Source organism: Rhinichthys klamathensis, unplaced genomic scaffold, assembly GCF_029890125.1.
Source record: "Rhinichthys klamathensis goyatoka isolate OS25496 unplaced genomic scaffold, OSU_Roscu_1.1 h1tg000145l_1, whole genome shotgun sequence".
NCBI classification, from domain to species: Eukaryota; Metazoa; Chordata; class Actinopteri; order Cypriniformes; family Leuciscidae; genus Rhinichthys; species Rhinichthys klamathensis.
In genome coordinates this window covers 252089-265529 of record NW_026606680.1, presented here as the reverse complement: position 1 = coordinate 265529, position 13441 = coordinate 252089, and the positions used below count along the sequence as shown (strand labels likewise).

The window sequence follows — 13441 nt, the reverse complement described above, 5'->3', positions numbered from 1 at the left end:
CAAATTTCCTCATTCTTGTTCCTTCAACTTGATGGCTGTATTTGTAGCCTTAACGAAGTCTTCGCTACATGCCTGGTTTGCTTTTTGATGTACCGAACGGCATCAGTATCCGCCTGCTTCAGATATCAAGTATCTGCCTCGTCCATTCCTCTCCACTAGGGCATTGTGTCATTTCATCTCTCCCCTGACCACTTCCATGTTTAAAGAGGCTCTGGGTTTCTCCGAGGTTTGATTACTCGTAAGCCAGGGCATAAGCTGCTTCAGAAGTTCAAACAGCCGCCGCTGTATGCCTGCACTGTTCAGAAGAAAATTAAAGTGAACATGGATTCACAGGGGCTGTGAATGTGAATATGCAGGAACCCTTGTGATGCAAAATAATGTTGAGAAAAGAGAACTGCTTGGTCGGAAACTGTTCCATTTAAAAAATAATAATAATAAAAAAATTTCATGACATTTTTATTTGATTTGTTGCTATTTATAGATTTAGAAAAAAAATAATATATGTCATATTTTTAGTCAAAAGCTCAGACTAACAAAAAAAGTAACACAATGTTTCCCTTCCAGCTACTTTTCATGAACTCCAAAAATAGATTAAGAACCTTCCCATGCAATTACTTTGTCCATACAAGTTTATTTCAGCGCAATGTTTTTTAACCAACCAGTGTTTCAGTATTATAGAGATAATATTATAGTTTTTTGTACTAATATTTGGAAATATTTATCTTTTCTGATTTAGTTAGTTTTAGTAATTTTGTTGTTCCTTTTAGGGATGTCTATTTACATAATTTCCCATAATCGGTCATTGTTTAAATTAACAATCAATAGGGGTGTGACGAGATCTCGTGCCACGAGATCTCGCGAGACTAAATATGACGAGATTTCTCGTCGAGTGAAAAAGCTGTCTCGCGATATCCCCATTAATATTCCACCGCTACACTCACATTCGCCTAAACTATCGTTTTGTTGTTTTTATAAAAAAATAAAAACCATTATAAACTAATGCAAAAGTCTGCTCTGCTCATCCAGCACGAGTTGCCGTTGCAATCAGTGCAGCACGAATCACAGTTCACTGATCGCATGACGATGGCGGAGGATTCGTTGCGCAACAGACTAAACGTCTGGTAAATGTCTTATCTTGTAGAATGCGCGCTCAGCACCGCTGCTCCCTATACGCGCGGTCACGAATTTGTAAGTGAAAGTAAAACACAAGCTCCCTGATGTGCATTGCGCACAAATTAGGCTGCATACATAAAATAATCCGTCTCCCAATACCCATCTCTGGACTGTTTATTTGCGGCTATGGTCTCTGTTGGCACTGCGAATATTGAGAGAGCACTGTAACGTACAAAGGACAACAGACAAGGGAGGCTCCGTTTCTGAACTTATAATCGGAACGCAAGAACAACTGTAGAGACAAACACACCAGCCTCGTTTCTCTCGGCCTTTTCCGAACTCACCGCATTAACCCTATAACTGCCGGTGCAAAATAAAACCGCAATTTCACAACAATTATAAAGAGTCTGTGTGCTAACTTTGATTATGGTTGCACTCGCACTTATTGTTTGCACTTAATAAGACTAAGAGAAAACAGTTATTTATTTTTGTTATTTATACGGTTTTTATTTCTCTGTTAAATGTGTGTTAAAAGGAGTTCAGTTAGGAGGTCACACACAGCCTCAATCAGAAGTTCTGAAAGCTCTTAAATGTACAGTAAGGTCTGAAGAGACTAATGTGAAATTATACAGGAGAAAAGCCAGTCAATAAAAACCTTTTACAGTGCTTGAATATTGTTTTCTTTCAATGCATTTGATAATTCATACTCATAAAGTAGACCTGAAATGACATGCATTAGAAGATTATTAGTTAAAACATTGAAAAATGCACCTGCATACTATTTTTCCAGCCATGAATTTTGTCATTGAGGATTTCTGAAAAATTGTGCAAAAATCTCGTCTCGTCTCGTTCTCGTGAACCCAATCTCGTGTCTAGTCTCGTCTCGTGAGATAAGCGTCTCGTCACACCCCTAACAATCAATTCATCGATTAATCTCCGAAGCATGGGTGCTAAGTTATCACGTTACTTAACAACCACTTGGCTGTTACTAACCAAAAATAGCTGTTGTTTACAGTAAATATAGGGAATATGACCACTTAACAAGTGCTTTTAAATTTGCTGACACTAGATGTGCTCTATTTTCATAGTGTGAAAAACCCCCCCTGTTTTACATGAAAATGTGATCTGTAAAATCATTGTACATAAGTCATATATCATTGAAAAGGTCTCAACTTTCAGAATACAAGCACATTTGTTTGTTAGAGACCTAACTGTGCCAAGTATTTGTATGAAAAAGCACCGCTGACACATGTAAACCGTATACACGATGCTTTTGCGCCAAGTTTTTGTTTGTAACTTGTTTGAACATTATTAAAACATTAGTTAACCATAGTAGTTGGTCTCGAATGAGCCCAAACACAACATAAGACGATGCGTAGATCACGGAGTGACGTCACATGCTGCTTGGCTAAAGCAATAGGACGATCACGCAGTGTTCTCCAACTTTATTTGATAGTTCATCCAATGGAAAAAGGATCTCTGGTGTGGCGGGTGGGTATAGTGTGGGTAGGGACAATATGTAGAGACCAATCGAACACCATTTTTACCACTGGAGCACTCTGGGATTGGTTCGATCACTCAAGAGTGACAGGTCTTTATTTACTACGCGCCATAGAATAGGAGCGCACAGTTAAAACAGCGCTGGAAGATCACTCATCCACCAGGATCTTATTACTTGTTGTTTATTCTATGTACTTTTATTGTGGTGTTTACACTAGTTCTTATGTTCCGTAAAATCACTTGTTTGGAAGGTTTTTTGGACCCTTGGGTAATTGTTTTGAAATAAACGGCAAACCTACCTAATCCATTGCATGACTTGAAGACATAATGCATTTAAAATACGCAACTATGGCGGGCTCGATTCAGTTTTCCTCATGTCTGCTGCATGTGTTTTGTGCATGAGCCGCACACACCTCGAAACTATGCACTCTAATTTGCTTGCTTGCTTAATCGACCATCGATATGTTTTATCTATAAAATTATCAACAATTAAACATTAGCATCCCTAGTTCCTATTGTGATTTGTTTATTTTAGTACATCGTTAAACTAAATTACAATGAGATGGTTTTTTACCTATTTCCTGGAACTTAATAAATGTAAGTTCCTGTGTTGGTTAACTTGCATGCTAAAGGTAATCGTTTATTATTATTTATAGATTATTATGGTCTCAATACTGCCATTAGCACAGTTATTGCTCCTTGAGTGAAGCAACATACAACATCATGGTTGTCATGCAGCCCTTTACTGGTGACATTGTGTGTCAATATACATTGTGACAGAATGTTAAAGGTTTGTTGCATCAGGTCATTTTAACAAAGTAATTTGAACAAGCAGCAAAAATAGTTTTTTTGAGTGTCCAGTATGTGTACAGTGTCTCATATTTATTTCTTTTTCTGGCACCTTGTTTTTCTGTCCTTCTGTGGCAGCAGTACATAAGGATAGGCTCAGATTACCTTGTAAAAATGTCAACTCTTCACACCCTCTGGCATATATTAAACACAATGCATATAAGCCACCTTTAGCAGATACGGGGGGTGCGTGTGTGGATTTTAAGATCTGCACCTGTGCAGTCACATCCTCCTTGAGGACAAATCCAACAGCCCTATTGCACTGCTGATGCATGGATTTATTAGATGGGATTTAACTTCATGTGACACTCGGCAGTCACATGTATGGGAATTGAGGACTGTGGCAAATTTCGGCAGCAACATTCTTGTTGATTCTTGAGTTAATTGGGATGTGGTAAGATCTCCCTTGTGCTGTCTGCAGGAATGGAGGGTTATGAAAGATTTTAGGAGACTGTGTGTGCGCGTTAACCACCCAAAACAATCCTTAATGAATATCTGCTTTGGATGGCAAATCTTGCTTGCTAATAATGGTTTCTGGACAGAAAGTGGTCTGCCTCCAGATGGTGCAGTATGCAAGGTATTTTTACCCTTCTAACCTGATAGAGACCATGATCAGGCATACCTTTGCTTGTAGTCAAAACATTTGATATGTCACTCTTCACTCTAAGGATTGTCATATAACATGTCTGTTTTAAAGGTTGTCGATACGCCCAGTAATGATGATGATTTTTGGATCTTCCCTTCATGCAGCTTTAAAAACCCTGAGGCACAATGAAATTGCGCTATTGCTGACGACATGTCTGTTTAGTTCAATACAGAAACATACAGACGAGAATAGTCTCGGCCTATTTGCAATTGCCATGGTTTCCATAGTCACTTTTTATTCAGAGTGATTGAAGGCAGGGTTTCCCTTATCTTTTTGAATATGAAATGCTAGCGACTCTGTCTGGTCAACTGCTGTCATGTCGACATGTTTATAGATAATTACCTGAATAGCAGTACATTCGATTTAATGGCACAAACATTTGAAGGTAAGGCTCTATCACCCACCAGAGGCTTAGTGCCACTGCGGTAATGCAAAAACGCACTTGTAAAAGCATTTGTCACTGTTTGCAAACTTACACCACCAGTCAAACATTTGGGATAGTTGTGATTTCTTTAATGCTTTTGAAATAAGTCTGTTCACCAAGGCTGCATTTATTTAATAAAAAATGCAGTAAAAACAGTAATTGTTTTTATTTTAATAAAATAATTTATTAATGTGATTTGTATTACTTTGAAGATACAGTCTTCAGTGTTTAATATGATCAAGAAACATTTCTTATCTATTATGAAAACTGTTTACTATTTTTGTGGAAACTGAGATAGTATCATTTTTTTTAAAAAGTTTGAGTTAAAAAAAAAAGAATACTTTTATATCACGATACTGAACTCACTATACGATATTATTGTGAATGGATTTAAATGAATAGGCTTGCTGATAACCCAATGCACGGGACAATGGTGACACCAAAATAAAAATATTCATGATCCTGAAGCTGAAAATCCAGAATAATTTTAGACGAATATGCTTGCACTTGTCACTGGCTAGATATATTTCAAATAATGTATACCGGTAGGCCACTTTTTACTGGTAACATAAGACATTTGGCATTATCAGAACCCACAAATATCCCCCCATTGCATAATTATGCTTTATATTCAACATTATAGTATTTTATTGTAGTACTAACACAAACTCTGAAAACTAAAAACTTCTCACACAGTAATTTAAATTTTTTCGGTAAACTATACACAATATATTGTCACTATCCACGATACATATTATTGCATTTTTGTATTGTGATATATTGTGACACTATATATTGTTATATAGAAAGGACACTAAATTGAACAAAAGTTATTCAAATAAAGGCAGTTCTTTTGAACTTTTCTTTTCATCAAAGAATCCTGGAAAAAAATGGCATCAACTGTTTTCAACATTGATAATATATGTATATTATAATAATATTTCTTGAGTGCAGTAATGATGCTGAAAATTCTGCTTTGTCACCACAGGATTTACTTTTTGAAATATATTAAAATTGAAAATGGTGGTTTTAAATGAATACTTCACAATATTACTATTTTACTGTGTCATATAAGTGAACCATTGGTGTCTATAAGAGACTTAATTATTCCAATCTTATGACCAGTAGGCTATGTAGTGTATGTCTCTACCTTGAGGTATTTTACCAAAAATGAACATTGAATGAGAGGCTCATTCGAGAGAATTGAAACTGCACTTATTCAAGTGAAATGTTGCTGGTATTAGCCTTGTTCAGTCAGCCCGCCAACTTTTTTCCAGACCACTTGCTTATGGATCATTGCTTCCTAAAAGATGCAATTTCTCAACACCTCATGGTTCAATGAGTATGTCTAAGTACTTGTAATGCATTTAGTGTTTTTGCTGTGAAATTCATTCCAATGGTGCTCACCTTTTGATAATTTCCATGGCTACCACTCTGGAATATATTTCATCTCAAAGGTCTTTCCCAGGTGGCCCTGTTTTCTGAAAGGATGCAGACTGGTTAGGAACCCTCATTTCTTTTTATCATGTGTCTGGAGCGCTCCGGACCCCTCTGTCATTCAGTGGTCTGTTAGGAGCACGCTCTGTGGTCATTGGGTCGTGGCCCCCAGTCTCCAGACTCCAGATGGCCTTTTTTCAGCAAAGTCTCCCGGCCTTTCTATGAATATATAGGTAGATGATTCTTTTCAGCAGCTGAATTACATCAGGTCAAAGGCTCCATGAATAGAGTAAAAAAATAAATAAATAAATTCTGAAGCCAAGCATTTTGTGGCTAGAGCTAAATCCACTTATAAAAGTAGGATTTAAGTGCCTGAAAGGCATTTTGAGGAGGCTGAATTACATGAAATATATAAGCTTTCTCTATTATTTGTTTTCTGTTAGTAATAGAGGCCAGAAATTATGAAACTCAAATTACATTTAGCCAATTTACATAGCAAAACCTTTTTTTTTTTTTTTTTTTGTGGAGCTTGCTAAAGGAAGCACTTATAATACTATTACTCCCACTTAAAGGCACACTGTGGAATTTTTGGCCACTAGGGTGCGCTCGACCTGTAATTTTCACGTCTAGTTCCCCTAGAGGCCACAAGCGCCGCAGCATTGTCGCAAAAGTCAACAAACAGTCAACCGGTCAACCTCCCGTGTCTTTATGTGTGTGCAGACGGCATTTGATTTGTATGTTGGAGAAAGTAACCAAAAAAAAGTGACCAATAATAATATAAATCCTATAAAGAAAACAAATTGAATAAAAGTAGCATACGCAGAAAACAATGTCTGATCAGGTAAGTCGCATTGACAAGGGTTGCCCAATCCTGCTCCTGCCGATCGTCTGTCCTGCACAGTTCATCTCCAACCCTAATCAAACACACCTGAAGCAAACAATTAACGTCTTCAGGATCTCTTTGCAATGGGTTGGAGATGAAATCGAGTAGTCGGGAAATCGTGTAACAAAACTGATATAACTCACTACATATTTCCGTTATTTGTAGTCTTCAGTTTGTTTTTCCTTTTACACAAATACAAACATATGAGCTGAAAGGAAAAAAAAACATTTACATTTGTATACGGCAGTATGTTGTGACTTATATCAGTTTTGTTACACGAATTCGCAGTAAATATTACATTATATATACACTTTTATGCCGATGTTTATTTTAAACTCTCCCTTTTTCTTTTTTTGGTCTCCTCTGACAAAATCTTTGCTTTCTTCCGAGTAGCTGTTGATTCAGCCATGATGACGACAACATACAGACGCCGTGAAACGCGAGTTGAGCTCTCATGTTAGAATTTGAGGAAGTTGGGGTGGTGGGGGACGTGACGTATGCCGTAAAGCGGTCGAATTTTGTAGTTCTTTTTGTGCTCGGGTTCCTACCCGAAACCCGAAGTTACGTAGTGCTAGTAAAAGCGATACAGACACCTTCAGGCTTCGGCAGACGTGTCATTCAACCTATTGTAAGTCGATGTACCATCTCAATGGGTTTTGGTAATATATTATAAAGGTTGAAAAGTTCCACAGTGTGCCTTTAAGGTCAGGGTTTTAAATAAATCCATAACCTTAATGAATTAAACTTCAGTGCTTGTTTTTTTGCTTTAGGCATTATTTATAACTCAAACTATGTGCGTATCGCTGCAAGACATCTGAATTCTTTTTAATAAAAAGGTGCAAAAATCCCATTGATTTTAATCAAAAGAGGGAACCTGAGCAATATTTAGGAACCAGAATATCATAGAGAGTCAGTTGGCAAGAAATGGAAATTCACCCTATTCATTTATTAATCTTATTATGAATGATGCATCCATGCATGAATCATTTTCTTAAATGTATTTTTTCAAGATTTATTTTTGATCTTGCAAATTTTAATAAAATGGTTATAACCTGATCTTCCGGTGACACACCAGACTTCTCCAGTCATTTAATCCATGACTTGCAAGCGAGAGACATTCAAAACTATTGTTCTCTATATGAATGTACACCTCCTTTTGTCATTGACAACATCCTTCTTCAGCTCTGGGGGCTGCTCAGATTTTTCCGGGCCACTCACATAGTTTTGAATTGAACACAAAGCAAAACCTTCTAAAATTATAGAGACTTAAACCTACCATGCACTCACATTGGGGTTTCTCGTTGTGATGCATGACACTCCCATTTGGCTTTTTTAAACTTGTGCCGGTTGCCTATGCAGTGTTATAAAGGTCTTCTGAAGCTTTTGCTCTCTTCTTGAACACTGTCATCTCAGCGTATCAAAGACAGTCCACAGTCTCTAGCTCAAAGATGATTCAATATGTCACTATACCACACATGATGAAGGCCACCTGTACTGTAAAGGGACAGAGAGAGCGAAGAAGCGAGACGTGGCATTAATAATACAGTTTCTTAGAGGTGTGCTTCTCCAGGGAGGGGAAGATGGCTGCGTGCTGTGCACAGACACGTATCTTGCCGCCAAAAAGAGCAATAGTAATGTGTCTGGACGGGCTGCTCGGCGGAAAGCAGTCCGGCTCAGCCAGCACACTCCCAATTTGACTTGATTGCAGCAACTGTTGCCTTACTCCCCTGTTGGGTTGTATTAGTCTTCCAGCTTGTGACAGCTCACTGAAGTGTCTTTAAGGATTTAATTCCCACTGATTTTTTTGTGTGCCTTTTTTCACCCCCTCGCCAGTTACCACAGGACTTTTTTCTTTAATTTGATTTTTCTTCTTTTTTTTAGTTTGATCAGATCAGTGCAGAAGAGTCTAATCACCAATGAAATGTACTAAAAAAAGCAACCCTGCTGGTGTAGAGAGTGGTTGGAGATTTGAATAAATTCTTTCTGCCAAGTATTCAACTTGGCCACATAACTTGTCCCACACACTTGTGCAATTGACATGAATAATTTCTCAAATTGTGTAACTTAAGTGAAGTGACTTTTAGGGCTGTCACTAATGATTATTTTGGTAATCGAGTAATCAGATGTTTTTTGTGGTAATAAAAATAGACCCAAGCTAGCCTTTAAAAAGACTTAAAGTAACACTATGTAGTTTTTCAACCTTCATAATATATTTCCAAGACCCTTGTGATGGTACATCGACTTACAATAGGTTAAATGACACGTCTGCCATAGCCTGACGTGGTGTGTATCGCTTTTACTTGCACTATGTAACTTCGGGTTTCGGGTAGTAACCCGAGCACAAAAAGAACTACAAAATTCGACTGCTTTACGGCATACGTCACTTCCCCCACCACTTCTTTAAATTGTCTGTGGCCTGGGAGTCTCCCGCATATTGATAGCGTCTCCCTGATGCCCGCAAATTAGTTCAAATCTCCCGGAATCTAGAGCGCGCATGCGAGACAGAACATACTGCGCGAATAACATACATAGCGCGCGCACGCCAGAGAGGGAGAGAGCGAGAGACCTTGGGTGTGTGCCTCACGAAAGCTAGTCAACCCGCCACCCCCCAGTCACCAAGATATACCTCCCTGAAATGACTTCTTGCAGGTTGGGATGTCTGCCGCTGTTGATTCCAAAGCCGGTACTGGATAAACAGCGAGCGTGCGACAGTAGGCTGCGGTAGGCTAAATTATTTACGACAGCAGTAATGGACAATTCTGCTTCCAACCTGTAGGGCGACCGCTGAGGAAAAGTTACTTGGTGTTGCTTTAAAACGCATAAATAACAATGAAGCAATAATCTTTGATTCAAATAAAATATCAAAAGCAAGCAATCATGGTTTTATAGAACAACAGTGTACAAATGCATCAGATAAAATCCTTGTTTAATATTGGCAAAACGACATTTAATTAAAAAAAAGTGTATTTAATCTTTAATATTTGGCCTTTTGTTTATAATAGAAATGCTACAGCCACTGCAATATCTTGAACAAGAATATGTGGACATCAAAACATGTAAATTCAGAGTGACGGTTTAAACTTTGTGTTTGTGTGAACGGTGCCAATCTGAGACGCACGTAACCTACAGGCGTGGAAATAATTAATATTAAACTAATAATTAATATTAAAATGTTTATATTAAACCTGCAGGGCATATATTTAATTGAATTGCAGCCTTAGCGAATTTAAAATGGCACTATGCTATAGTATGTTTTTTTAATTGTTTATACAGCGTGCAGCCTAAGAAAATGATCTAACAGTTAATGGATTCTTGTCTGTGGAATGCGTCACTTCCGGTATTTTGCTGGGTACTCAACACGGGTAAATTGCTGTACTCTGAATTTGATCGTGGAATTGTGGCAGCCCTTGTGATTATTACTCTTAAGACATTTTAAAGTGTGATGGGGAAAAACGGACTTTAACCATGTGTAGAAAGCAGAAATATTGTACAGACTTAAGGGTGGGCTCTCCTGTTCCTTTTGGCCATTCCTTCATAGCAGCGTTCTAAAAATCAATTTGATATTCATTGCATTTTTATAGCAACATACTTAATATACCAATCAGTAAACCATAGCAACCACAAAGCAACGTTCTGAAAACATTCAGAACACCATAGCAACATGGCACCTTTCTGCAGTAATGTCAATACTTGCTACTTTTAAATGTTGTGCATAGTCATCCGAGTCATTTTAGAGTGTCTTGTACAACTTGTTCAAAAAGTAGTTGGACTTCGCTTTCGATTTTTGCTTTCATTTATTTTTTTGGTCAATAGCTGTTTGGTCAGTTTGATCTCAGTCTTGACAGTAATGTTTCACCTCTCATAGGTTGTGGTTTCTACAAACATCGCCGAGACGTCCCTGACCATCGATGGCGTGGTGTTTGTAATTGATCCTGGCTTTGCCAAGCAAAAGGTTAGTCTTCTCTTCTCTGCCTCACTTGTCTAATCTCACCCCATCATCTGTTTCTCTTGCTTCTGAAATCCCCAGATAAACCCAGTGGCGGGGCTCTGACAGCGACTCGAGATGGAAAAGCTAGTTATTTATTCTGCTGACATTTCCCTAGCCCAGCTGCTGCTGTCATACATGTAGTCCAGTCAGAGATGAAGGATGGCTTCGCTTTGGCATATTGCTGTGGTGCAATGGTGTGCATTTATTATTCACACAGCTCTTTCCTTTTCGTCGCACAGGTGTATAACCCTCGTATTCGAGTCGAGTCGCTGCTCGTAACGGCTATTAGTAAGGCTTCGGCCCAGCAGAGAGCCGGTCGTGCTGGACGTACGCGCCCTGGAAAGTGCTTCCGGCTCTACACCGAGAAGGCCTACAAGACTGAGATGCAGGTTTGTGTAACGGATCATTACTGCTGTAGGCATCTGGGAAGCGATTTGATTATATGCCAGCGATGTTGGTTGGGTCATTTGTTGATGAAACAACAGATTGACTCAGTGGTCAAGCCAGACACTGGTTCCTTCACAAGTCTTTAGTACTTCAAGCCTCTTTTCTGTACACACGTACAAATGGAAAATGTCCATATCAACTAAATGAGTTTGAATATTTCCTCAGGAGCTGCAACTTGAGGGTATTAATAGAAAACATCAGCTAATTTGTTTTCCTTTTTCTTTGTTTATCCTCATTTCTCCTGTCAGGATAACACATACCCTGAGATTCTCAGGTCGAATTTGGGCTCTGTGGTGCTACAGCTCAAGAAGCTTGGTATCGATGACCTAGTGCACTTTGACTTCATGGACCCACCAGGTAAAACCCAGGTTTTGAGTTTGTTCCTCAATGTCTGATACTATAAAATGGTTCTGTGTTATGGGGCAGCACACTTCCTCACATAAACGGACTGATATTTCTGAGTCTTTGCTTTGATCGTGTAATTGCTTTTATGCTATATGAAGACTGATGTGGAAATTCATTAAAACTGCATGATGACCAGACTTGTAGTCGCTGAATATTAACGACTGGAACATTTCCTTGTGATTGGCTCATCATCTTTTCTGAACGGTTCATGACCGTAAAGATCTCTAAAGTCACCCTTAAAATGCTGTCTTATTGAAGCTTTCTACTTCTTGAAATACTGATACATTTGACTACTTAAAACCACCTAACTAAATGTATGGATGGGTAATATAAAAGACAATATTCTGTATCGTTTAGGGCTGCCTACAAATAAGGTTTTTCTTGTCGACTAGTAGTCATTCACTCAAGTCGTTAATCGACTAATTGCACATTTATATTAGTTTAATTACTTAAATATGCTGAGGAGAATACTAAACCATAATGAGCGTTTAATATATACAGGCGTAATATAGCCTATTCCGCACTAAAGTGCACGCATAAAGCTTGCCGCAAAGCAACTGCAAAAGTAATGATTATGAATGTCGGAAAAAGAGCAAGACGTCATTTTAATTATTTATTAATAAACTAGTGTTTTCGGTGTCTGTGTCAGCTGCAAAGATGTTGACGATGCTGACTCCATCTCCGCAGTATAGTGAACGTGACTGCCTATTGAGAGAACCTTTCTCTCCATGCACCTTTCATACGGATTACAGAAGCAGATAGTTTTTTTTTTTTTTTTTTTTTTTTTTAAATTGGTTAGTTTAAAAGGAGATATTTCAAGCTTTCTATAGATATTTTTCTCATGTCTGTGAGGCAAGTAGTCCATAGTCTTGAGTTTCAGTTTATTTTTGTGACGCGCTCCAGTTCATAAAGCCCGAGGCGTCAGAAAGCGGCATTCTGTTTGTTTTCTTTATTTTACAAAGGCACAATGGTTTCTTGTTATTGTGAGATTACACAAATAAAAGTAGGTTTACAATTTCGAAAGATGTATAAATTTAGTGTTTTAAGTTTTTTCTTTTTCTTTTTTTTTTAAAGTTATTGTGCTGGTAACTCCATGTCATACACTAAGCACGCTATACTTTAGCTTTCACACTCCGCACAAACACTTGGATATGCCCCTAATAATAGCACACGTCTATCTAGGTTAATATTGGAGCGAGCAGCCATGTAAAGTTATTTGTTTCGTTTGATAAGGTATATTTAAGGGCGATGTTAAAGGTGAATGTTTGGATTTCCTGCCAAACATACTGTAATTACCACAGAGAACCCCCGTAAACAATCTGTCCCTCACGGACTGCGTGACTTTGCCACTAGTTTTCTTTTTTTCTGCGACTAACCGACTAATGAAATGTTGGTCGAATAAGTCTCTTCTAGTCAACTAACGTTTAGTCGACTATTAGGAGGCAGCCCTAGTATCATTATTTCTGCATTTGTTCAGAAATATCTTAAAGGGATAGTTCACCCAAAATTTTACATTTTTGTATTTACTCACCCTCAAGTTTTTGATATTTTGAAGAATGTCGGTAACCAAACAGTTTCTGGTCCCCATTGACTTTTTTCCACACTATGAAAGATATGGGTGACCTAACAGTTGATGGGCCCCATTGACTTCCAAAGTATTTTCTTTTGTGTTCATCAGAATAAAGAATTTCATACTGTTTTGGAACAACTTGAGGGTGAGTAAATGATGACAATTTTCATTTTTTTTTT

The 13441-nt window shown here is 38.1% G+C and overlaps 1 protein-coding gene across 1 annotated transcript in view; it reads left to right on the top strand.

The window, feature by feature from the left end:
• dhx15 (DEAH (Asp-Glu-Ala-His) box helicase 15) overlaps positions 1-13441 on the top strand; it is a 62744-nt gene that overhangs the window by 36814 nt on the left and 12489 nt on the right. Inside the window, exons 7-9 of the mRNA XM_056257826.1 lie at positions 10718-10804; positions 11080-11229; positions 11536-11644. Coding sequence (XP_056113801.1) covers positions 10718-10804; positions 11080-11229; positions 11536-11644 — 346 coding nt within the window. The remainder of the gene's footprint in view (positions 1-10717; positions 10805-11079; positions 11230-11535; positions 11645-13441) is intronic.